The sequence below is a fragment of the Gracilinanus agilis genome, chromosome 2 (assembly GCF_016433145.1).
Source record: "Gracilinanus agilis isolate LMUSP501 chromosome 2, AgileGrace, whole genome shotgun sequence".
NCBI classification, from domain to species: Eukaryota; Metazoa; Chordata; class Mammalia; order Didelphimorphia; family Didelphidae; genus Gracilinanus; species Gracilinanus agilis.
The window spans coordinates 432,516,373-432,543,832 of record NC_058131.1 but is presented as its reverse complement, the minus strand read 5'-3'; the positions used below and the strand labels follow the sequence as shown (position 1 = coordinate 432,543,832).

The following is a 27,460-nucleotide window of genomic DNA, read 5'->3' as shown; positions in this document are numbered from 1 at the left end:
ATTTTTTTTAGTGATTGTTTTCAAGAGATGCTTTAGTTGAAAAACTTTTTACCTATAGTAGTGTGGGCTGCATTTTGACTTCTAAAACCACAGATTAACATTAGCTTCATTGTATTGTATTTTTATTTATTTTGTTTAACATTTCCCAATTACATTTTAAGCTGATTCTGAGCATTTGGGAGGAGCCATGAGTTTATACCCCTGCTACAGTCTGCCTGCTAATAAGCCTCTTGGGACATAGCTGGTTTGGTTCTTAGCTGATAGATATGTGTAGTTATCAGGTAGCTTTCCCTCAAATTCTTTCTGGCTGACTGAAGCTTGTGCTCCTCTTACAAAGGCTTAGAGAACTCAGTATCACCATCACTCCACAATGAAATATTAAAGTAGGAGTGCAGTGTAGGATTCTTGAAGGAATTGTTATTATAAATTATCTCTCCTAGTGAAATACAAGGGCAAAAGTTATATTCCATACATGGCAATTCATGTATCATGCTAATTTTAAATATCTTTTCTTTTGATTACACTGAATGAGAGAGGGGAGGCTCTGGGTCATTGGCGTATTGCAGGTGGCACATACCTGCTTGTGAGAGCCTATTAAGAGTTCCATGTGAATATTTACACCTCAGAAATTAGCCAGTGATACAAATCAGGGCATGACTGTTGTTTTGCTTATTGTCTAGTCTTAAGAAAGTAATGCAGAAAGTGTTAATAATGAACATTAATCTTAAAATTGTGTCATATATATTTTTTTTTTGGAGAGCTGGTTATTAAGCATTTTTCAGCTCCTCTGATCTAGAGTGAAACAAGGTATGTGCAGTTAGAAGGAGGAAAAGTACTATATATATGCAAAGACACAGAAGAAGTGGCTGAAAAATTCATTCTTTTTTCAGTGTTTGAATCTTTGTGTATGACAGTGGGGGGAAAGTATGGCATCAATTGAAAATGAGTCCTTAGAATCTCAGAATTGGAAGGAATCTGAAAGATCATGTAGTAAAACTTCCTATCCACAGTATAGGAATACATGATATAGCTTCCCTGATGGAGAGAAAAAGCTTTTTTTTTGTTTTTTAAAATAATCAGAAAACTTGTCGTCTTGCCCCAGTTTAGTCACAGGACCTTTTTCTACACCCCAGTTTCAGGTGATCCTTAAGTTCCCTGTAGTTCTGACCTTCCTGGATTCTAGATGATCAGCTTCAGCATGAAAAAGCTGTCATTCTGTAGACCTGGGGATATTGATTTATAATGTGCTACTCTGATTTGCCTACAGCTGTTAAAGGGGGTCACCATTGCCAGTGGGGGTGTTTTACCAAATATCCACCCGGAATTGCTAGCAAAGAAGAGAGGATCCAAAGGCAAACTGGAAGCCATCATTACCCCACCTCCAGCCAAAAAGGCCAAATCTCCATCTCAGAAGAAACCTGTGTCAAAGAAAGCAGGAGGCAAGAAAGGACCCAGGAAATCTAAGGTACACTGTTTCTGTCAGGCTACCATGGGAGATCTCAGACTTAGAATCCAATTCAAGTGAACAAGCATTTATTAAGCCCTTTGCCTGTGCAAGGCACTTAGGGATTTAACAACAAAGTGCACTTAAACTCTGTATATCCTGTAGGATAAGGGAGTCTTTTCTGAATCTTGAATGAAATAAATCTAGGCAATAAAAGGAAGTCCTGCTTTGTACAGTGACTAATATAGAAGTCGTTACCCCCTAGAGCTATTAGAGGTAGGGAGTAAAAATGGATTTAAGGAATTGAACACATTTGTGACTGATAGAAGAGTATGTGCCTTCTAGAAAGCCCATCATCTCTCTAACCTTCATGGTTTATGTCAGGTAGGACAGCCAAACCCCTCATATCCTGTCCCTTTGTGTTACTGTTAGTTACTGAAAAATGGGTCAGCTAGCCTATGGGTCAACTGAATGGAGCATTCTTATGTTCCCATATATACATCTGCCTAGGACTGTGGCTGATCATGAGTTTTCCCTCAAGCAATCTACATTTCTCAAGAGTTAAATGTCCAACATAGAAGAGAGGATACTGGTTGATTAATCAAGGGGAAAATTTTGCTTTCAAAGGAATACGTTGGCCCCTTGAAAAATAACTTTTCCCTAGTTGTCACGACTCATTGCAGTGACTTTATATCTTCCAGCAAATGGAAGCATTCCCAAATGTCCCAGATGTTTTCTTCATTGAAATGTTATTACTCTAGTGTTGATGAGAAAAACACAAGTGTTGGCCAGACATTTAGTGCCATGTAGTCCTGCTCAGAGCATAAGGATAAGAGCCTAATGGTTATTGGGAAATGGGTTGGGTTGAGTGAGTAATTCTTTGATTTTATGAACAAACTTCAGTTTTATCTTCTAAAATACAGAGATTACATTTTCTCTTAATTGTAGTGATATTTTTTCTTAGGCAATATGTGAGCATGAGAAGGTTTCTACAAATCTGAAATTTGGATGTAAGACTACTTGTAGCATTCTTTTTTCCATGGGGAAATAGATCAAGCTGATTCCTCATGAAACATGCTTGGTTTTGACCTGCTCAGAGAAGAGTAGTTGAAACTGGACTATAAGCACATTTGTCCTGTTTTTCTATATATCTGTGAACTGTGGCCAAAAGACTTCCAATTTAAATCAAAAGACCTCAAGGGTAAAGGTGAAACTTTTCTCTTTGCCTCATCAGATGTATTTTTAATAATACTTGAGCTTAAAAAGAGCTTAAGAAGCATTCATTCTACCTCCCATCTCTTCTTTGGCCAGTGAAAATACTCTAGGACAATCAGCTATCCATTCTGTTTTGAAAAAAATCTGTTCTTTCAATTTTTCTTGGTAAATCATTCTTTTTTTTAAAGTGTTTTATATATTCCTTTTATTTTTTATATTCCTTCTAATCAGGAAGCAATTAAGCAAAATTTATCACAAAATAATCTGACAGTAGATGGCATATTCTGCTTCTGGTACCTCTACCTCTCTACCTGACAGGAGAGAATTGTGTTTATAGGCTCATCATTCATCCTTCATAGATTTAGAGCTGGAAAGGATCTTGAAGGCCATTTTGTCCTTCCCTCCCTCCCTCCCTATCCACCCCACCCTTCATTTTACAGATGTGGAACTGAGACCCAGAAAAGTTAAATGACTTCCTGAAAGTCACACAGTAAGTAACAGAACCTGGGCCTGAAACCAAGTCCTCTAAGTAGATGAGCAGAACTATTAAGGGATAGTGCCTGGACCTGTGATTGCATTGGTACAGGAACTCTGATTCAGATTGGGACCTTCTTTACAATTTATAGTCTTGGAGAGTTGCCTAGAACACTGAGAGTAAATGACTTAAAGAAGAGTACTCAGTCAGTATGTGTCACATGAATTCGAAATATGTTATTCCTAACTTGTAGACTGGCTCTCTATTAACTATAATATGCTTCCTTATACTACTAGTAAGTATGAAAAATAATATAAAACTAACACTATTAACACCATTTCATAATTCACCAAATGGACAAATTTTAATTTCCTAAACCATGGAGACATATGTCCATACAAATTCACAGAATGTCAGAGCTGAAGGGGATCCTAGAAGATGAATGGCAGAATTAGAGGGGCTGCTAGAATCATCTGCTTCCTGGAACCAAGATTGGTAATCTATTTTAGTATCTACCAGTTTAGAAAGTCTTTCTAATTCCATCTAGAATAGGGTCTTGTGGAAACCTGGTTGATGGTAGAAGGGGAATTATAGCATTAAATGAGCTGTCATTAGGGCAGCTAGGTGGCACAGTAAATAGAACACTAGGCCTAGAGTCCGGAAGTCTTGAAATCTGTCCTCAGATTCTTCCTAGCTGTGTGATGCTGGGCAAATCACTTAACCCTGTTTGCCTAGCCCTTGCTCTTTTGTCTTAGAGTTACTTGGACAAAAGGTAAGTGTTTATAAATAAATGAATGAGCTGCCCAGTTAAAGACTTTTTCTTAGAAAAAAAATTGTATCACTACTGGATCCTTCTGAGAAGCACAACTTATCATACCTGGGGTATGATAAAACCTTTAGTCTTTGTCTCCCAATTTAATTGTAGGATCATAGGCATGGAGTAGGAAGGTTTCTTAGAGGCCATTTGCTCCAATCTGTCTCATTTTACAAATGAGGAAAATGTAGCCCCCAGAAGCTTATTAAGTGAATTGATCAGCAGGAATATGTTAACAGCAGAATTTGAACTCTTTTTTTTTCCTATTGTAAGGGCTAGCTAACAACCAACCACCTCATGTTGCCTATTTTGTTGTTGTTATTTTAGGGGGGTTGGTAGTATTGACGAGGGGTTGGTCCTATGTTGCAAATGGAGAATAGTAATGCTTCTTTAACTTATAGTTTTAGAAAGTTGCTTAGGACCCTGAAAGGGGTATGTGGGGGTAGGTGTGTGGTGTGTTTATGTGCATGTTTTGAGTATGTATCTCCCTGACTGCTAGAGGTGTTCCAGAGAGCCCCAGTCCATTCTATCTCTTGAAACATCTATCTTGGTAAAGGATCATCTGCCCTGACATAATTTTCCAAGGTCCTTAGGACCATCTTTCTTGCTGCTTGTCCTTTCTAATTTCTTCCTTACTCTCTGTCTTCTGTGAACTGAACATGAATCCTCCTTTATTTGTTGTCTCCTCCAGTTAGAATGTGAACTACTCAAGACTAAGTATTCTCTTTGCATTTCCAGTGCTTAGCATCTAGGAAGCACTTGAGTGTTTTTCCATTCTGTTCCATATGTGCCAGAGGCAAGAATAGAGCCTGCCTCTTCCTTACTCTAAGACTAGCTTGCTAACCACTGCATTGGCTTGCCTCTTTTGTCTGCAGAGACTCTATTTCCCATAGAATTTGCTAATGTCACTTAGAGTGGAGTCAAAGTAAACTTGGAGAAATTTCTTCCATGCAAACTTCATTTCTTTCAGGGCAATGAGGTACTTCCTATAAAACAGTTCAAAAAACCTTTCCCAGACCACCTGAGAATTGCCCCAAGCTCTTTGAAAGGGAAACGCAATATTGAATAACTCACTAGAAGTTATTTCCAGACTTGAATTCCACTTCCCTCAGAAGTCCCGTAGGTGGTTCAGTGCTACTCAGGGATTCCATGGAACGTTCCATACTTGTTCTTGCAAACTGTAAAATTAGCAGATTGAACTGTTTCTTTTTCCTTTCCCAAATATGCAGTTGAAATGATTAAAAAAAAAAAACAACAGGTGGAAGCCGTTCTGAAGCTTATGAGAAGGATCCAGATCCACTTTTTGAGATATTTCCCAGCTTTGACCACCCACTGAAGAGCATCGCATCACCTGTGGGGGCTGTGGTTGAGCAACTGGTCTGAGTGCTGTACAACAATTTCATTTTTTGTATTCATACCTTTATACCTTGCTGCATGTTTAGACCAAAGTGAACTCTCTTAGATACTGAGTCCTGGAGGGAGCTGTCTGAGAAGCTAAATAAAATCTCTGACTCTCCATTTTGTTTCAGAATGTAACCTTTGGTCATTCCTAGACCCTTTCTTTTGACCTCCAGTTACTTTATTTATTTATTTATTTGTTTGTTTGTTTTCTCCGCTGCCTTTTTCAACTTCCAGACCTTCCAAATACAGGCATGTTTTCTTTGCTGAGTGGGGCAGGGAAGAAAAGAGGTGATGGGGAACATTTCTTGGTGGAGCTATATTTAGAACTCAGAATTTCTAATAACCACACACGAATGATCACCCCAAAACTCTTACTTTTTCCTTGATTACAAAAGCAGGAAGTCTGTAATGGTGGTCTGTTTTTCTTCCACACAATAAAGCACATTGTCTGCTTACTGTACCAGTATTTGGCAAACGTTAAACCCTGAGGGGAATTGAAATTGGACCTGTGAACAGCTAATTTTCCAAACATTTGTTTAATGTGAATTGTGGTGTCAGCTCCCAGAAATCAGTGGAAAGCCCTGTTTCTCCACTCTTCCTGTTTCTAAAATACCTTGTCAAAGGATACTTGGAATGCCGCCTAACATTCCCAACAATTGAAGGAAAATGACATACCAATATACCATACTTTTTTTCAATTGTGTCATTTAAATTTGTTTAAAAATTCAAGTCTAACAGCTGAATCTGTTATAATGGACTTATATGCAGATACCAAAAATTTTTCATGTATTTCAGTTTGGTTAGTTTCAAATACTCTATTTTTATAATTGTCTTTGAATTTAAGTACCATTCTATTTGTGTGTGTGTGTGTGTGTGTGTGTGTATCATATGTGTTTGTGTGTAGATGTGTATGTGTGGATATGAGTATATAAACACAAATAGATCTAGGATGAGTTGGAAATATCAAAGTTCAGGTACTACCCCTGAAACATACTGACAGATGACCAGTCAGTAAGTCATTTAACCTCAGAATAGTGGAGGCAGTTCTGTACTTTAAGGTACAGAAAAGGTGTTGCCTACGTTGAAAGAAGTTCCCTATCCCAATGAAATCATAGATCTAGTTCCTATAAGTATTCAGATTACTCTTAAGAAATTGATAATCTAGTAATGTGAAAAGGTTTTTTAGCAAGAAATTAGGGCAAAGGTAGTTTTCATTCAGAATCTTTCCCTTTATCCAGTATAAAAAACCAGACATTTGCATTGATTTGGTATAGTCACTCTATTAGAGGTATAAATATTTCAACCAAATATTTAAGTGATTAATGTTTATTTGAATATGACAAGAAAAAGAAATGACTTGAAAAGCTACCAGTGTTTCAGTACTTTTGCTGCCTGCATTTTGGTAAAATATTATTCAGGAGTCAACTTCCCACAAGTGACACCTGAGGTTAACTTAAACACTGCTTGCCATTCAATAGAAAGAATGAAGAAGAGGGATACTGTTGCTTCTTACACATGTGAATTTGGAGCATAGGCCAGCTAAAGATCTAGGGAGTTGAAACAAAATTTGGATCGGGCTTCAGAGTCACTTAAATTTCTTCATAGGATCATAGAACTTGAGTTGAAAGAAGGAAGAAAATAGAAAAACAAGTATTAAGCACCTACTATGTGCTGAGCACTGTGCTAAGTGCCTTATGCATATTTAATTTAAATTGAATCCTCAATAATGCTGGTGAGATAGGTGTTATTATTATCCACATTTTTCTGTTGAGGAAACTGAGGCAGATTGTGGTTAAGTGACTTGACTAATGCCACCCGGCTAGTGTCTGAGTCCAAATTTGGAACTCTAGGTCCAGTGCTCTAAGGAACCTTAGAGGTCATCTAGTACAACCTTTTTATTCTGAGGCCTACAGACCTTCAGTGTTCAAGGTCACATAAGTAGTAAGTGGCAGGATTCAGACTCATTTCCTTTGACATGAAGGTCAAAGTTTCCTTTCTAGCATATTACTATCTCCCCCTCTTACTTGATTGCAAAGATGGTGAACAAAGGCGCCTACTTTTTTAGAACTACAGTGCTGTCCATTACATAGACAGAAAAATTGATTTGGAGTTTGGAGACCCAAGTTTAAATCCTAGGTTTACACTTACTACCTGTGTGACGTTGAGCGAGTTGATCTCCAAGATCCTTTCTGGCACTAAGTTCTAAGTATTTAACTTTTAGGCCTCAATTTCCTCAAGGGGATAAACTAGTTTATCTCTGGGTACTCTTTCAGCCTTAAATTTTATAGTTCTATTTTCTGATATATATTTTCTGATAATAACATTCACTGTCATCCATGATGGCTTAAATGCCATCAACCTGATTTGCTCAACTCCCAGTTAAATGTGCTAAGCAGAGTATAAAAGAGGCAAAAAATAACTTGAGAAATCATTTCTCTTTGATTAAAATTCAATGAGATACATGAGATTCACTTGATACATGTTAAAAACATTTGTCTTGGATGCTGTGCCCAAACCCCTCATGACCTATCCTGGTTATAGGGAATTGTGTGCTAATTGAGTCCTTAAAGGAGCAAATGAGCTAGTAATTCATAACTAGATTGTAGACCATTGGTTCCCAGACTTTTTTGGCCTACCGCCCCCTTTCCAGAAAAAATATTACTTAGCCCCCTGGAAATTAATTTTTTTTAAATTTTAATAGTAATTAATAGTAATTTAATAGTAATTAATGCATCTGTGGCCATCACTGCCTCCCAGGATCACTACAGCACCCACCAGGGGGTGGTAGAGCCCACTTTGGGAATGACTGTTGTAGACTCTCAGACATTTAGGGGTCCAAGGACCATTCTGTTGGAGAAAAGACCAACCCTACTTCACCTGTCTTTGCTGAGCACTGTTAAAACATCCCAACTAGGATTCACGAAAGTATTTGGTGAGACACCAATGAGATCATGGGCAAATGATTGCTTTTGACTCACAACTGAAGTATAGACTTTGCCATAAAATAAGGCAAACTGTATATTAGTTATGGGTTGCCAGGAAGGCCTATGAACACACTCAAAAAAACCTTTATGAAGTCTCTTTTTTTTTAAATTTAATTTTATTGATTAATTAAGAAAAATTTTCCATGGTTACATGATTAATGTTCTTTCTCTTCCTTTCTCCCACCCCACCCCCCATAGCCAATGTGTAATTCTACTGGGTTTTACATGTGTCGTTGATCAAGACCTATTTCCATATTATTAATATTTGCACTAGGGTGATCATTTAGAGTCTACATCCCCAATCATAGCCCCATCGACCCATGTGATCAATCATAAGTTTTTCTTCTGTGATTCTGCTTCCACAGTTCATTCTGTGGATATGGATAGCGTTCTTTCTCACAGGTCCCTCAGAATTGTCCGGGATCATTGCATTGCTGCTAGTAGAGAAGTCCATTACAATTGATTATGCCACAGTGTATCCGTCTCTGTGTATAAGGTTCTCCTGGTTCTCCTTCTTTCACTCTGCATCAATTCCTAGAGGTCTTTCCAATTCACATGGAATTCCTCCAGTTTATTATTCCTTTTAGCACAATAGTATTCTGTCACCATCAGATACTACAATTTGTTCAGCCATTCCCTAATCAAAGTGTATCCCCTCATTTTCCAATTTTTTGCCACTACAAAGAGCACAGCTATTGAATATTTTTGCACAAGTCTTTTTCCTTATTATCTCTTTGAGATATAAACCCAACAGTTGTATGGCTTGGATCAAAGCACAGGCAGTCTTTTAAAGTCCTTTGGGTATAGTTCCAAATTGCCATCCAGAATGTTTGGATCATATGAAGTCTCTTAATTCTTGAAATCCTACCAGATTCATTCCTCTAGCTCAAGATGTTGTGAAACTGCAGATACTAGGGAGAGGTATCATTTAAGCTGCTAGCCAGTTATACCTCTGAGTGAAGGAATTTATCACATATTTTCCTAAGAGTGAATTTTGATGAGAGGAAGGAAGCATGAAGGCTTAGGGTATCTGATAGAAGGAAGGAGGAGTACTGGTTCTTGAGCCATGCTTGGAGCATCAATAGCAGTATGTCAGAAGCATAGAGGGAATTGTATGAATTTAAAATTTAAAAAATCTAGGTCCTAATTTCAGCTCTGCCATTTTTTACCGGTGTGGTATCTAACCTTAGTTTCCTCCTTTGTAAAATGAGGGGTGTTGAACTATATAAACCGTAAGATTCTGTTCAGCTCTAAATATAAACCCATGATTAGATGTTTTACATTGTTCTCTTGATTTTGCAGTGAAGTGCTACATCCCAGCCTCAGCAGACAAATGTTCAGTTAAATGAGAACCTTCCCATATACAGATTTAAACTAATCAGCTCTATTTATGCAAGAAGAAGCAGGGAGAAGTCAGCAAAGCAGCCAGTGCAGATAGCACGACAGAGGGCACTCCTGCTGATGGATTCACCGTCCTCTCCACCAAAAGCCTCTTCCTTGGCCAGAAGGTATGCTAGCACTTTCCAAAATTAAATGAGCTGTTGGACAAACCCTCAAGATTCACACACACACACACACACACACACACAAACTCATGCATACATACAGTGCCCTCCTCTGTGAAGGCTGGAAACTTTTGGAGGTGTGACCTGGTCCTGTTTGAGGAACTTTGGGGCCCTAAGATACCCCCATGATTGAGGAAAGGGCTAGGTTAGGTCCCAGAGGACCATAGGTGTCACATCTTTTGGGAAAACACTGAGGGAAGCAGGAAGACTTAGAAATGTTAGTAGGAGTGGTAAAAGAATGTTATGGGAGCTAGGATGCTTTGGAGATAAGAAGTATGGACATTTCAAGTATAAGGGATTGAGAAGCTGTTATGGATATAATGTGACCAGCAGATCATATGAGCTTCCTCCTACAGGTGGAACTCTGTCCAAAAAGTAGACTGAAATTAGCCAGATAAAGAAAGCTTTTCCTTGGCAAAAAGCAGGGGAAAAGCTGGTTGGTCACCTAACCACAAATGAGAGAATATCATTTTCATTTTTCAATATAGTGGTCTTTCTGACCTAAAGAATTGGTTCTTAGAGAATATATGCACTAGAGCAGTTTTCACTTAACTAATGTCAATTTACAAAATCTTCGTTATTTGTTCTTTAACCTTGGACATACATAGTTTTAGTTGCTGTAGTGATGCAACTCTGCAAAAGACACCACAGTTTTATAAAGAGAATTTGTTTTTATTGCAAATAAAAATACCAAAAAAACTTGAAAACAAAATGGTTAGGAATACTGCCTTTAAAAAATAGAGTAGATGAAAAAGAATTAGATATTATATTCAAATCATTTCCTTTCTGGAAAATTTAAATGGTACAATTTAAGATTTGAATTAGACCTTTTAAAAAAGCTATTTTATTTTGACATGGCATCATTTGTTAACTCTCATTGTGAGGTTATATTTGCATCATTAAGTGATGTAGTCTTTTTAATCATGTCACTGAGATTTGTTCTTTGAATTTTTCCTGTTTTTTTCTATAACCAGGTTGTATAGAGTTTCTTTTTGTAGTTTTATGCTTAGTATTATGAAAAGTAATCAGAACAGCTTCTATTTTTCAAATGTTATTGGTGTTTTTAATATACTTTTAGGGGGTAAAATAATACAAGTTTGTTATTTTAAGGTATGGGGGTTTGAAAATTTTACTTAACATTTTTTATTCATTATGTTTTTAATTGCACAAAGTAAGAAAGTGAACTGATTGGGTATAGTTTTATATCCTTTTTATTCTTTGGGCGGTAGATTCCAGATTAATGTGACTCATACAGATTACTTTGATTGAAATAAAGGGTGAAAAGTGCTGCAGTTTAAGCCCCAACCCATTCTCCCCCAATCCAAGCCATGCAGTTTATACTAAGTTCTTTGGCCGAGATGAAATTTCCAAGACCTGGTAACCTGTTAAGTACATGAAGACATAGAGCCCTTAGTGTTCTACTCCCCTAACCCCTAGGCCCCCTTCCTTGCTCTCTGGCAGCTTGAATCCACAGCCTCTTCTGCTTGCTCCCATCTCTGCTACTTAATAGCTAACCTCCATTCCTGCTTTATGTCAGAATTCCTCACCCTGCTTTGATGAATAGGGGAAAAAATGCTTCCCACATAGCTAAATAGAAATTCTGTATGTGTGTGAATAGTAGGGAGAAATTCTCCTTCCCCTTTCCCTAACTCCTATATACTTCATAAAGAAACTAAGCTATGGCTTGCCTATCTCCTTCCTTTCTTTTGTAAGCTCCTTGGATGAAAGGACTGGGTCTTCACATTTACTTAAGAACAAGTGCTTTATGCTTAATAGCAAACTCAACCCAATCCACTTTTTTTCTGAGCACAGGTAGGCTTCAGTACATATAAGAGAATGAGGAATTTCTTTTCCCGTGTAAATAGATTTTATTATTCATCCATTCAAAAGTCTGCTGAGGATTAAGATGGAAAGAGTTGGGACTTGTACATGAGTCATTTAAATTTATTCTTCCTTCTTATTTATGTTTCATTACCAGGCTCCATAGAAATTTCTTTGCTATGAGAAGAGGATTCTTCAAACAGGCAAAACTAGCTAATGCCAACCACACAACAGTTTTCAGGGGGTCAGAGCAGCCAGACAATGCATGGCAAGCCTGTAATTTGTGCTGTCACCATTTAAACTGCTTGAAGACATTTAATCCAATGTTATTTAGGAAGTGGAGAAAATATGAGAAGTTGTGTTAAGAGTACAGCAATGAAATCAATCTCCCTGTTTCACTATTTAATCCTTTGAAGGAAAGTTCCTGTTCTTTTAATATGCTTTTCTGTTAAGAATTTTGGACACTTTAGGAGACAGGCAGTTGAAGTTAGTGCCAGTATTCCTTATAGCAGAACTCTTCTTTCGTCCAAATTTGGAATCTGTAAACCATAAGAAAGGTTTCAGGTTGTAGTGCTAGTCTCAAAGTAGCAAAGACCTAGGTTCAATTTCTGCCTTTGACACATACTGGCTAACCCTAAGCAAGTCATTTAATTTCTCAGTGCTCTAGGCAGTTTTTTAAGACTTAAGTTGCAGAACAGTTGTTGCTCTACATTGGTAAAGGGAGTTTTCACACTAGGAATTCAGTACATTGCTGAATAAGTTTCACACAAACAAACAATACAATGTTAAGACTAAATGTTTGCAACTTAACTCTTGAGCCTCTCAGCAAATATTTTGTTCATTGCTTTGAGTGTGCTGCAAAATTACTCTCTGACATTTTAAAGTTGGGAGCAGTTGCTAAGTTCTACTTCAATAGTTTTCATAGAATGAATTGTGTTTCAACTACCTTCAGATAACAATTTTAAAATAAAGGCTGCTCGGCATGGGGGAAAATCATTTACCACTTGTTTCTATGTATACTAAACACAGGAACTAAATATACATAAAACCCAACAAGATAAAATATAATCTTAAAAATTAGCTCAGTTGGTGTAGTTAGGTGCCTCACTGGATGAGGGCTAGGCCTCGAAGCAAAAGGTCCTGGATTAAAATCTGTCTTCAGACACTTCCCTAGTTGTGTGACCCTGGGCAAGTCACTTAACTCCCATTGTCTAGCCCTTACCACTCATACCTTGGAACCAGTGCACAGTATTGATGTTAAGACGGAAGGTAAGGTTTCATTTTTTAATTAGCTCATTATTAGATTTGTATAATGAAACATTTATATGACACATTAAAATCTACAAAGAACTTTGTTCACAACTCTGTAAGGTGTAACTAGTTTATTATTATCCCCATTTTGTAGATGAGGACCTGAAAATCAGAGTAATTAAGTGACTTAAGCTCACACAGCCAGTAGGTGTCAGAGCCTAATTTTGAACCTAAAAATTCCCAACTCCTCCACATCTAGTTTTCATCTCACTAAGCTACACTGACTCTGTGGTTCAGATCATGCTTTCCTTGCCCACTGCCTAAATACAACTCCATAAAGTAAAACAACATATAACAGTTTGTTGTTTGTATGAGTATTCTTTGCTCTGACACTGGTACTTTAAAAGGGTGCTATTTTTAGAATTAAAAAGGGCTTCATTCTCACCCCTTATGAGTGCAGAGAAAGAATTTTACATTTAATAGAATTTTATTTTGACAAGTCATTTGTTCAGTGAAATAGTTAGGTGTACAAGCGACACTGTATGTTCTCCACCATAAAACAAAGATACTTTTCATTGTATCCCAAAATACTATTAAAATTGCTCAACTTTCGGATATAGTTTGCCTTTTAATTGGGGCCATTTAATTTCACCATTTTAACCCACAGGCTAATTTTTGTTTTAGGAAAGATTTCAGAAGTCTCACATCAGTACAATTTCTGTACAGTAGTCCTCTGTACTGCTCAAGTCATATTTTTTTCAAGCATATATCATGATTTCCCATTTGTGAAGAGAAAACCTGGTGCCTGCTACATATGCCCAGAGGATTGGGCTGGAAGATGGTATTTGGTTGTGACGATTCTCTATCTTGGTTGCTGACCTACTTACATGAAAAAGCAAATGAATTTCAGAGACTAGAAGCTAATTGTTTTTGTTAACAATTTTGTACTCAACATTTAAATTCTTGAAAAACTTGCTTTAATTATGGTTTAAGTTTTTAACACGCATGTAAATATTGCGTTGTAAAACTATTGTGAAAAAGAAGGCAATGTTGTGATATTGAATCAATTCTATGCCTTTGTTTTGTTGTTTCTGATGCAATTGCTGCTTAAGAGACAGAGTCCCTTTCCAGAGCTTTTAAAACCTTATGCTTCATCTCCAAAGAGCATCCAACCTAGATTTCCATAAATTACTGTCAAATGATAGCAAATTTAATTTAATAATTTTCTTAGTAGAGTTAATACTTCTTCAGAACAACCCAGGAAGTGATGAGTCATTTCTTTCGAATCTTCCTGATGTTCATGGAGCAGCCTCAGAACCCTCAATTCCTTATCTTTCTCTTATAGTTCTAGACTCTTTTCATTCTAGATTATGAAAAGGCTCCTCAAAAGTTCCCCTCCACAAACTGATTATTTTCTCTCTTACGTTTGACACAATTTCCCTGAACCAACTCAGACAAAAGATGCAATTTGCAGTAACTCCATTTCAGGGAACTTTTGGTTGTTGTGTCCATACAGAACAAAGTAAAAGCTTCTTATGAGGGAGATGCCAGTGTGAAATTGACAGAATTGACAATATTTCCATCATCAATGAACAAGGAAGGTCTGGTGCTCATTGGATGTTTTATGATATCCCAGTAGGTCTATTTACAAGAAGCTCAGAAAAGTAAGAGTGACAAACCTTCCCAACCCAGACACACATTGAGGAAACCACTTCTTTACCAAGATGAACAGACACTACAGTAAAATCCTAATCCCCATAATGGATTGAAAAGCAAAAGCTCTACAGGATTGGATTTTTCATTTGGGATTTCTACTTTATGAGAATAATGTAGGAAGATAAAGCATGCCAATTTCACCTAGATTCCCCTTTCTGAAAGAATTAGAACAATTAGGATAAAATTAAGCCAGAATAACAGAAGAGGATTATCAATATCTTCCAAATATGCTTTATTGGTCATTCACCTTTCATAAAATCTGCATTTATATTCCAAATGGCATTAAGAAAAAATGAGACTTTGCTATGTATTGTAGCCAAATCTGTAGTGCATATGGCAGCTTCAAACCTCTGTGTTGCTGATACCATCTCCTGAGTTCAATTGACAAGCTAATTCAAGGTCTGTTCAAAATGGGCATGGCCATCATTTCTAAGTAAGACCATGTAATTCTGAATGAACAGAAAGTTTAAGGCAGTTTTCTGTCACTATGTTGGATAGCTCTAGGATACTTAAAATAGCTCATTGTTTTCTACATTGAGGAAAGAGAGACTAATAAAAAATCATTCTATTTTACCATTATGTCTACAAATGTTTTAGTATTCATTTCAACTAATGTTTTATTGCACTGTCTGCCACCCAGCCCTATATGCTATGAGGAGTATAGCAGAAGCGTAAGAAATGGTACTCCCCCTCAAGGAGCTTACGGTCTAGTTGGGGGTCTCTGTCTCTTTCTTTTTTGTCTATCTCTTCTCTGTCTCTCTGTCTCTGTCTCTGTCTCTTTTTCAGACACACACACACACACACACACACACACACACACACACACACCCATGAGACCAATACCAAAAAATATAAATATCATGCTCCATAGAAGATAATCCAGGGTGAAATGCATGGTAAAGACAAATGCTATGAGGTGGTCAGGAACAAGGTCAATGTCATTTAGAACCAATCAAAATTAAAACTATGGACTCCTTATACTGGCAACAACATGACTTTAGTCCTGATTACCTATGAGAATATCATTTTTTTTAAACCACACCAACATTTTCATGTCCCTCTTTCCAGTGTTTCATGTTTCCAGTGTTCTCCTTTGTTGTAGTTTAAAACTACCTTCGAGTCCTAGTCTCCTCTAGGTGTCTTTCTGGGGGGAGTCTATGCCTTTCCATTGTTGTCCATTCAAGTCCTTTCTAGGGTAATCAGAGGGTGGCCTGGCATTTCCTATCTTCAGTTCTCTTATTTTTGCCTCCTACATTTGCATTTTTTATGAAAGGCTGACTCATGGCTGGTCTTGTTATGCGCTCTGGCATTGAGATCTTGACCATACCTGCCCATGCCTAGCCCACTGCCTTCCCGTTTTTGTGCACTGTCTGTTCTTCCCTGGGTGTATCACTTGTCTCTGCTGAATTTCATTGTTTCTACACATTGTGCCAGTTAACGAAGGTGCCTATACCTCTTTTCATTTAATTCTTTCCTCCCTTGTAACCCTCAAAAAAAAAAAAGTTTTCTTCTAAGGTATATGCTCTTTAGATAAACCTTGATCAGTTCTGGTCCATAGCAATGAGTAATGGCTCTTCTCTGGTGTCCGGTGTCTCTGCTCGACACCCACATTGGCCAGATGTAAAGACAAACATCTTTGCACCACAGCTATAAATTGTCTGTGGAGCCTCATGGCTTCAGTGAGCAATTTCTGTCCCTTTACCAGGCCAGGATATAAGATTCTACCCACATTCTATTCCATATTCTCAGCAGAGAATCCGATTCCACTAAATGGAGTCAGAGTCAGTCTCCCTAGGACAAAACCAGCCCAAGGCTGGAGGGTATTTTATGGCTTGGTTGAATTGGATCCTACATAAATAACCAGCTTTCCTATGAGGCATTTCTGAACACAAAACCAGAACAGTTTATATAACTGGAAAAAAGTGTGAATTTCTAAGGATTTAAGCATGTATGGTTTTAAACACATGCAAAAATGCAGTAATGTGATAGATATAGTAAAAAGTGCACTCATCCATACCATGCCAAATGAAGTATTTCTTTCCCTTTTCCTTTCTCCCCTCTTTCTTTCCCTTTCCCCAACCTTGAAACAGTGTTTCTTTGGTATTGGCTTAATTTGAGTTTTTTGGTTTTGTTTTTTTTTTAACAGCATTTGCATGTTGTCCGATTGCAAGACTCAAATGATATCATTTGGAAACAACCATTCCTTGTTCACAGTCATGCATGTGTTAAGGCATAGTGACCATTAAATTGCCTCCACATTTCCTACCCAATTGGTGGACCCATAGTTTACAAGTGTTAACTTTGACTTTCTTTAATGCCATTTATTCCTATGTACAGGAAGAATTCTTCTGATGAGTGAATGAATGAATGAATGAGAATCATCCCAAACCATTTTTTTTTTCAAAAGCCAGGATTATGGGCAGCTGAAGTCCCAGGTTGCAGTTCTTTATTTGAGCCCCACCCAGATTACCATGCATGAGTTCCAAGAAATACATCTGAGAATCTCAATTCAAGGCTATTTGGAAGAGTGTTCTTAAACCACTGAATGTTTAAACTGAAAGCTAGCGCACTACCTCTCTAGTTAGTATTTAAAAATGATTCCCACTGTCAGATGGCTAGGCCTACCCTCAGTCTGGCATAGTTACACAGAGTTTGTTTCCACTACTGTCTTCCTAAGAAAGGATTACTCTTAGTCTAAACAGGGTCCTGATTTTGAGAATGTGTTGACTACTTCTGGGAATCATAAACGTGGGTTTATGTTTCTGATGCTTGGAGAGCGCTGGGCTTTTGTTTTGTTTTGCTTTCAATAAAATATTTGGCTCCATAAATTCAGAGGATTGAAGCCTAAGCAGCAGTTGGCCCTACTGCCAGCTTTCAGCTTCTCTGATATGAATTGGGATGGGCAGACTCCTTACCAGTAGTGTATCAGCTCTCTCCTTGGGGGTTGGGGTGAGGGGCAGGGGGGGGGGGGTGGGTGAGGGGTTGTGAGATAGGTTACATTTCTTTAAGTAAACTGATGCCCATAGTTCTCATCATTACCTTGGCTAGAGTGTAGCTCAGCAGCCTTCTCTGGCATTGTTATTTGGCTTTGGCATAAGTTTTGTTCCTCAGATACTGAGCCAAAGAGTTAACATTTGCATTAAAAAAAGTTCCACTTGAACATTCATATCTAAAAAGCAATAAAAAGGAAATGTGAGACTAACATCCATTGGTTTCTACTTTAATTAATTCCCAGCACCCTGCTGGTTGCTGAGTTTACAGTGTAAAATTTCCCCTCGTATTTAGATACTCAGGGTTGCCATGGAGATATGATAAAAGGACAGTCGTGAGCTAGAATATAAGAGCTGATTTATTGGGTGGAAATAAACTTGCCAGAAGGAAATACCCTAGAGAAGTCTATTGGGTGTCAGGACAGTGGTGCCCAAAGCATTTGGTAAATTTTAAGATTATTATTTCTTGAAGAGGTACTATTTTCCTTTTTCCTCCACCCCCTCCCCCCCAAAAAAATCTGGAATCTGGTGATGAATGGGCAGGTGAAATTAGATGTTTCTAAGCAACAGACCACTAAAGCTCCTAACTGTCCTCCTGAGTCAGAACAGATTGAATAGATAGGAATAGCACTAAAGATGTATGATAGCTTTGTGTGACATGGCAGTGCCCACTCCATCCCTGACAAAGCCAACTTGGTTCTGTGAAGCCACTGGGAGGGGACAGGAATTCAATAACATTATGCTCTCATAGGGAGGAGAAATTTCGAATCTTGTGATAGTGATTTTCCTGAACAGAGGCCCTGGGATGACCAATATTGCCAAGGGAAATCTATATATCTATATATATCTCTTTGATCAAGCCTCCCATATTCACATCATTACTGTATCTTCCTTAGACCAGAACCTAAAAAAAACTTTTTTTTTTCCAGCATCCTGAGTAGCATTTGAGTCTTGTGTTTGAAATGGATTCATTTTGAGCACTGACCCTCTCTACCTCATCCCGCATCCTTCACCAACCTTGTTTGTGGCCTGCACTTTGTTTTGAGTATTTGTTACTTCCATCTGTGTTGCAAGGCTCACTTCTCTGCAGCTTTTCTGTGACTTCCCAGCTGTCCTGTTATTTCCCACCTCATGCTTTTCTTTTCAGCTGAACCTTATTCACAGTGAAATCAGTAATTTAGCCGGCTTTGAGGTGGAGGCCATTATCAATCCTACCAATGCTGACATTGACCTTAAAGATGACCTAGGTAATTGGGGGAATGGGTTTGGCACAACCAGCTGTCAGATGGAAAACTATGGAACCCAGAATTTAGCTTCTTGAACAACTTTTTCTGTAAAATATTTTAATCCAAATTCCCAAATCTTAGGCTGATGTTTGAGCCTGCCTAGCTGTGTCCAGCTTACACCAACCTTAGTCCAGGTGTAAGGGACTCAGTACATTTCATTGACTCTGATTGGCATCTTCTTACCCAATTGCAAACACATGTATGTCTAAATTCTTTTCCATGATGATCAAACTGACTGTTGGCTTCCTGGGGTGGGGGAGGTGGGATTTTTTTTTAACTGACTGAAATACTCAGGTAACAACAAAATGAGAGTTTCTCCATTCCAATCTTCATCCAAATGATATTCAAACTAAACCTGAAAATAATTGAAGAGTAAGAGGGAATGATATAATGTGACTACAAATTGTCGTGTTGGCTTTAATTAGCAAATAAATTGATTTCCCTAGCAAATGTTTTTTGGTCTTTATCACATTGTGTTTTACATTGGAAAACAGTATAATAAAAAGTGGCACCTACTCAGAGCACACTATAGTGTTTAAGAGTGAATTTGATTCAACAAATTATATATGACACCTCTTTAGATGTGGAGAATACAAAGAAAAAAAATAGTGAGTCTCTCAATCTAACCCACTATGAGAACAGGAGTTTACTATCTCCTATGGGGATACAACACAGACAAGTAAGAAAAACAAAAAAAGTAATAAAAAATAACATTAAGTAAGGGGGAAGTCAGAAAAGGCCTCATATAGGAGGGGGGCCCCTAGAAACTAGACCAAAGTCCAAAGATATTAATTTAGCCAATGAATAGTTCAAGTTACTTTTTGAATAGAAAACAGCTGTACCAACACCCCACATGACACCATTAACCACACAAGATATTTGTAAGGGAATGTTCATGGGTGTGTATATCATCTCCATGCTTGGAAATATACCTTAGCTTTCACTGTCATGGTGATAGCAGCACCTCTGCTCACCCTAACAACAACCTATGGAGGTGAAAATGTCTCCACCCCTCTCTAGTTTTGTTTTTTGTATTTACAATACATTTCAAGAATTTGTATTTCACATAACCCATCCAGATATTATCTTCAATGAAAAGACAACCATAGGGTGGGGGGAAGCAATGGCATGATATCTTAAAAATGCAAAATGCATTGAAGCAAAATTGGCTTAAAGAATTGAAAAAATGTGTTCTACTCTGCAGAAAGGGGAAAATGACTAGTTCTCTATATACAAATATACTGTTTTCTCAGATTAAAAAGAGGTGCCTTGAAGGTAGACAAGATAATAAATGTCACGAGGATAAAAATTAAGGCCTGTGAGTTTATTGCTGCTGACAAAATGGAGAAACTCAGTATTTTGGTTGGCCTGATGATCTGCAATTAAAAAAAAACATGCCATATTTTAGTATCCTTCTTAGTGGGGTACCAGTTTTATAGGCTTCTGCAAAGTGAAAGGGGTGTTAGCCATTAAAAAAAACTTTGGAAATGATCTCATGTGATTTTTTCAGACCTGTCATTCAAAACATTTAATTGAAACATGTCACATTTGATATCCCTCCTCCTCTCACCCCCATCCACACGTGTACACACATCTTGGATTACTGTTTTGACTCATACTTTGGAATCTACCAGGTAGGTCCACACTTCCATTGGTGCATTAGTGAATGTACAGCCTATGCATGGGTCTCAATCCAACCCAGTTGATCTACATTTGTTTACCTATTATAGTTGCAAGTTGTACAGGCTGATATTGCCACGATCGACAGTGATGCTGTCGTTCACCCGACAAACTCTGACTTCTACATCGGTGGTGAAGTAGGTAATGGAAAGCCCAGTGCTGCGGAGTTTGTGTGTGTGCATGGGCCGTCAGCCACAAAAGCTTGATCGTTCCGATAGCTATGCAGGGCTGCATTCATTTTGCACTTCCAGCAGTCCTGACTCACAGGATCTTAAAAATGAAATACCATTCCTTCGAAGTCTCCCTGAGCATAGCTATAGAACTACATTCCTTAGGCTCAGTGTAGAAGGCGAAAAGACCAGTTGTGATGGGACATAGAATCATCAAATGGATGTTTCTGGTTGAGAAATCTGACTTTGTCTCCCCTTAAACTTTTGCAAATGTTCCTACCCATAATTGTTACCTGCTGGGATCCTATCACATGGGCCCTTAAATTATCTGGGAACTTAAAGACCTAAAAGATCTTTAGGCTGACAATTTGGCAAAGGGAGGCCATCGGGACAGCCACCTTTTTGCAAACTGATTAAAGCTTTCAGACTGACTTCACATTATTGCCATAGTGAATTGGAAGAGAAAAACTCAATCATATGACTATTAGTATAATTTTTATACACAAAACAGTTTGCTTTCATCACAGAATTGATTCATTTTTATCCTCCATAAATCCATTACCAATCTGACAAGCTATTTTTAACATCATGGAGATGCAGACTTCACAAGAACTAAAAGAATCAAAATTGAATCCATAGTTTTTGTGTAGTAATATACTACACAGTATTTCTGAGAAATGAGTATTTCTCAATATGGAACATGTTACTGAAAAATATTCATAATTCTCTTTTTATATCCCTAGTACCTGCCTCATTGTAGTATATGATAAATACTTGTTGATTGATCGATTGATGTATTTAGCCCTCTCCAAAGACTTTTCAGAAGTCTTCTTATTACTTGCTAATTTAATCAAATTGATCAGCAACTGTTTATTAAACATATTTTATGTGCCAGGTACTTTTCCAGGTGTTGGAAGAGTTGTTTTCTTGTTGATTGGTTCCAAGGGTTTGGAATAAAAGATCTTTAGGATCCTTTCCAATTCTAAATTCTATGATTTTGTTAGTTTTATATAAGCGCATCAAATTGCCTTATCACGAGGTACCAATACAGAACTGCTAATACAATATATCATGTAGAACTACAAAAAAAATGCCAGATCGAAGACTGGATAACCCCCAAAATGTTAAAAATGAAGATTATGAACCCCTAAATGCCAGGTTACATTAAAGGTGCCTAAAGGTGATGATATCTTTAGAAATAATTAATATTGCCCCCAAATTGCTATGGCTTTTCTGTTTTGTTCACTATTACTAAAAAAAGCATAGTATTTCTAGAATATCTCCATTGGTCATTGTTCCATGGTGTGATTCAACTTACTCCCATAGGTTCTGGTTTCTTAGGCAGCATCTAGGAAGAAAAATATCAATCAGAGACAGGATTAGCTAAAGCTGTTTTGCCAAAATTAAATCCTGTTGTAGACGACTAAAATAAACTGAAATCCAAGTGTCAAAAGGAAGGTTCAAACTTCCCGAGTCAGACACAACCATCTTATTTTCACCAAATGGAAAGGTAATGAACAAGAAAAGCTCATTTTATGAATTACAAAACAACAGAACAATAATATAGAGATATTTTTTTTTATTTGAGAGTTATATACTCAGTTCATAGAGACCAGCTAGTCTTGGTTTGTTTTTTTTTTTTTTACTAATCCTATATTATATACCCAAAGACAAGATCTCCAGCCACATGATACTATTAAATATGTTTTGGACCAAGAAGACAACCTTCTGAACCACCAGTTGCTCTGGGACCTCCTTTCAATTCCAGTCTCTTGTGAAGGGACCCCTCAAAAGGGACAATTTCAAACAAGCTTAGGGAAGAAAAGAATTCCCTACATTCTTTGTTGATAACCACTGTACAGTATGATGTGGCAGCTAAGCAGCTAAATGACACAAAAGCTAAAGGATACCATATTAATCCTTTACGGAACCAATTTTCTTGAATGATTAATTGAAGTACTGTCAAAACAAGGATGACATTGATACCTTACACTCAATAGTTTTCTGTTTTTCCAAGTACCTTCATATATAATAGTTAGGTCTCACAATTGGACAGATGAGGAAATAGACCCAGAGACTTGCCAGTGGTCAAACAGTTAATAACAGGGCAAGGATTAGAATATGCCAACATGGAGCTGTTTATAGAAGTAATGTTTGGTGAATTAGTTTAAACTATAACCAAACCAGATCCATACTTTATCTCAACCAAACCTCACCTAAACTTATCCTCCATTTTGGGTCTAGTGTCTTCTTTGAAGTGAGTCTGTGTAAGAGTCAAAGAAACCCCTGTCTGACAATCTAATTTCTCACCATTGATAATAAATTCCCAGGTCCTATGACTGCTGGAAGAAGAAATGAACCTGCACGAATGCTTAGCTTCCAATGATTAACTTTGATCACCTAAAGTTCTTTCTAACAGTGAAATTTACTACAGGCATATAGCCTCAAGTCGTCTAAGCCAAAATTCTTGCTTAGGCTGTTCTAAGCACTGTAATACTTATTATGCCTGCTTTGTAAGCATGAGATAATGCTCTTATTCTCATGAGAGTAACACATAGTTAATGCTTGGGAGAAAAATAAGCCAATTGCTTTACCATTAACCCTGAAGACTAAAGAAGCAAATGTTCTTTATTAAGAATTTCGACTATATGGAGGAAAAATGTCTTTATTTTATTAAAAAATACAAATGTACATATATGTATAGGATCAAAGTGGACCTTGGTTTTGTGTCCCCAATTTTAGGTAGAGTTTAGATTTCACTAATCCAAGAGTAGTTTAATTTTGGTTTCCTTTCCAATTTAAAAAAATAGGGCAAATCACTAATTTAAAAAGTATACTTTTAATTAAATGGAATATTGATAATAAGCCATATCTACCTAAGAAATAGTTGTAAAAAAGGAGAGACTTATTTTAATACCATTATTATTTTAGCCTAGAATTACCATTTCCTTCTAGTTATTAGTTTAATTATTAGTTAGAGAATTAGAATTTTGTTTAATCTAGAATATTTCTTCTCCCCTCAAATCAAGCTGTAGTATATGATGAAAGTAGCATTATTCTATAATAATAATAATAATGGCTCACATTTATGTGGTGTTTTAAGCTTTGCAATACAATTTGCTTTTATTAATATTATCTGATGTGAAACAGTGGTACAATCATTCTGATGTTAGCAAATGGAGAATTATGACTATGGTTTGCATTTTTCAGCACTATATTGGTCTTGCCTCAAATCTCTGGTCATTCATTTCAGGCCTGTACCATGTAGATGTTTATCCCTTATTTTCTACTATTCATTACTACCTTAGGCAGATGTTCCATGCTAACCAGAATTCCTGCCACTTGGGCTTAGTATTAGTGGAGCTCAGAAATCCATATTGGGTATTGGCTTTTGAAAACCTCATGATCTCTGCCATTGCTCCCTTCTGAACTTTAGAGTGTGTTGGGAGAGGATGTATTCCACATAAAGAATCTTAAAAATAATACCTCTCTCTGAAAGTCAGCCCAAGGACCTGGTTTATACCTTAATATCTCTGCCTTATGGAGATTTGACTGGGGTCTGATTATTGCCCTTTCAGTATTTACTTCAGTGCTTTCAGACTTCCAGGACTGGACTCTGCAGACTTAACTAATAGCTTTAATCCCAAAATCTATTTGTTCAGAAGTCATTTGTCTTTTTGTTTTTTTCATCCATGATGGGAGTTTTTCACCCATGCAAGCTACCCATTTTGGGGATGTGAACTCCATGTGAATAAGGCAGATTTCTTTAAAATATTTAAGCCTTGTTTTTGTAGCATATATCCAAATTTGGAATAATTCATTTCCAGTGCCTCAAATCACCACAAACTTGTATTCTGTATATCATGATTTTTTCCCAAATAAAAACATAAGTAAGTAGCTTAAAAAGGGGCACTTCAGCCTCACTTCAGGAAAGTAACTTTAAGATGTGCAAAACAAGAATCAGAGCTTTTAAAAAAAGGTCAAATGCTATTCATTCAGAAATGTTCAGTGACAAAAATACATTGTCTTTGCTAGTTTTCAATAGGAACAATGCCATGGTCCAGTTCAAAATATTTAACATATTTAGGTTATGTCATGAGCTTGTATTTCCACTTAGAATAACATTCCCTCAGCAAGGAGGTATTGGAGGATAAGGTAATAGATTAAGGTTGGAATATCATAAATTACCTATTTTAATCTTCCTCTCTTCATAAATATGGTAACTGAGGCCCAAAGAGGAAAAAAGAGTTGTTTAAAATTAGTGGAAGAGTCAGGATTTGAACCCAGGACCTTTGCTCTTTGCACCACAGTGTTTTCCCAATTGATTTTTTTTTTTTATCAAATAACTGGATGAATGTATTTTTATTTAATATATTTCTTTGTGTTGGGCCTGAAGTAGTAGAGACTCAATAATCATTCCAGTCCATCACCAAGCATTTTTCAAGTACCTTCTAGGTGCCTGAGACTGTGCTAAGTGCTGAGAATGCAAAAAATCCTTATATTTTTAAGCTCTGTTTCTTTCTTTGCTTATCTTCACATATGATGATTGGGTATCATTAATATAACCTTTAAAATCTTGTCTGGGGCCATTTTTGTATTTGCTTATGATGACAGAACTGCAAAATAAGAACTAATTGGTGGCAATAAGTTGACAGAAACCCTATCATCAGGGTACTCTCCTTTTGTTTTAGGTTCAGTCACAGAAAAAAATTGGATGTTTGGTGGGAGAATAATAAGATTCTTTGCAGATCTCATTTTTTAAAGGAAGGATAGCAATGGAGAGACTTTGGTCTTTCCCAGAGAAGCCCAAGTAGAAACAAGACTTAGGGTTTAGTTTTTAGACCTGTCCAGCTTCTTTTTTGACCAAAACAAAAATAGGCCCATGCAAAAAGAACCTGATCTCTTGGCCTCCTGATGACTTGGGAACCTCTGAGACCAGTCAGAATTAGACTCACTGACACCTGAGTTAAGGTATAACAGAGACAGGAAGACAATGAGAAAGGTGTCCATTGACTATCTGGGAATGGTTTTGAAGTTTTACATTAATACAACATTTAGTTCCTATTTTGCAGTCCTTTCAAAATTAAATGAGTTGAATCATTTTGTAAATGGCAAGGCAGCTTGACATGCTACCATGCTTGTGTGAACTCAAGATACAAGGCTTAGATTCTAATCAAATGCTGTCCTCATTTAGGGAATACCCTGGAGAAGAAAGGTGGCAAGGAATTTGTGGAAGCAGTGTTAGAACTTCGGAAAAAAAATGGTCCATTGGACATCGCTGGAGGTGAGACTAAAGCAACACTGCCAATTTCCAGGTTTGGTTCTTGCTCCATCTGGGCACATTTCTGGAGTGTGCCATCATTTAATCCTCATGAAACACTCTTATGGAAGCCATCCTGCTTGATTAATTTATAATCTCAAAATGAAAATGACAATGTAACATCTATCCCATCAATGCAGTGGAGCGAAATGAAGGGCTGTTATTTTACAAACTAAGGTTTTATTGTAGGCAGATCAACTTAGAATCCATCAATCAGTCTTTAAAAATGTGGTTGCTTAAAACAGTTCATCATGTTTTGTAGATCTCAGACTCTAAATGGAGTTTCAAAACTAGGAAAAGAACACTGCAAACATAAGCTCTGATAAATTACAAAAGGCAATATTTAAACCATCTGTAAAGTTACTGATAAGTATTGCAAATTAATAATCCTCATTCAGCCATCTGTATTTATAATCAGAAAATATAAATGTGTCAGTTATGATTTGCCAGTTAAACTCTTTTTTGAAAGAAAGGAAATGGGAAGGGTTTATCTTTGAACATGACATTAAGCTGCAGGCAAAAACCTTTCATTAACTGCTTTAAATTTTTTTTTGTTTGTTTGTTTTCTGGTCCTTACAGAATTCACTATCCAGGCAAGTTAAAAATATGAAGTTGGAAGAGAATTTCAGTTGGGCATACAGATCAGTACAAACTTCAATCCATATACTTGGTGGCATAATACAATGTCATCCAAGTTACTGGATGTGAATGTACATTAAATGATAGCTCTTTTACTAGTAAACCAGGTGCCACCAGGCCCTGCTTCTCTTTTGTCCAGGAAACCTGTGGTCTTTGCTATTACTGACAGTGCCAGTTCCTTATGCCTGCTAGTCAGTCATATAGGACCATGGGTTTGGTTCTGCCCTTTTTTATTGCTAGAGGAAATAAGACACTATGTTGGGCCTCATGAAGTTCTTAATTATCCATTTGGGAAAGCCAGTCTACTATAAATTCTTCTGCAAAGACACAAAGGTTCAAAGTTGACCATAGATGCCAATCGGTTAGGATCCTAGAGATGAGGAAATTTAATCCCTTTTATCTTATACAGTAGAAAGCTAAGGCCTAACGAGGGAAAGTGACAAACTAGAATCGTGGTTTACAGAGCAGTAGAAGACATTGGATCAGCCTTTGGATCTTGCAAACAAATTGGGAGAACAGTTTGAGAATGAGCCTGATAACTGGTTATGTACCAGCAGTTTATTTGTGAGTTGTCTGGATTTCAGAATACAATAGAAATAGAACTATTGTTTGACATGCCAATTTTCTTCCCAGGTTACTTTACAAAAAACACTTGAAACCCATAAGTTAGATGAAAAAAATGGCACCCA

General features: G+C 37.2%; 1 protein-coding gene across 5 annotated transcripts in view; it reads left to right on the top strand.

Annotated features, from left to right (window-relative positions):
* The window catches only part of LOC123237645 (core histone macro-H2A.1), a 110,525-nt gene that overhangs the window by 68,702 nt on the left and 14,363 nt on the right, over positions 1 to 27,460 (top strand). Inside the window, exons 4-8 of one of the 5 annotated variants that reach the window (XM_044664700.1) lie at positions 1,268 to 1,465; positions 5,915 to 5,920; positions 9,734 to 9,841; positions 18,824 to 18,923; positions 26,007 to 26,096. In XM_044664700.1, coding sequence (XP_044520635.1) covers positions 1,268 to 1,465; positions 5,915 to 5,920; positions 9,734 to 9,841; positions 18,824 to 18,923; positions 26,007 to 26,096 — 502 coding nt within the window. Of the gene's footprint in view, positions 1 to 1,267; positions 1,466 to 5,914; positions 5,921 to 9,730; positions 9,842 to 18,823; positions 18,924 to 20,692; positions 20,784 to 26,006; positions 26,097 to 27,460 lie in introns of all 5 variants that reach the window. The other 4 variants (XM_044664699.1, XM_044664697.1, XM_044664698.1 and 1 more) reach the window with 4 other exon arrangements.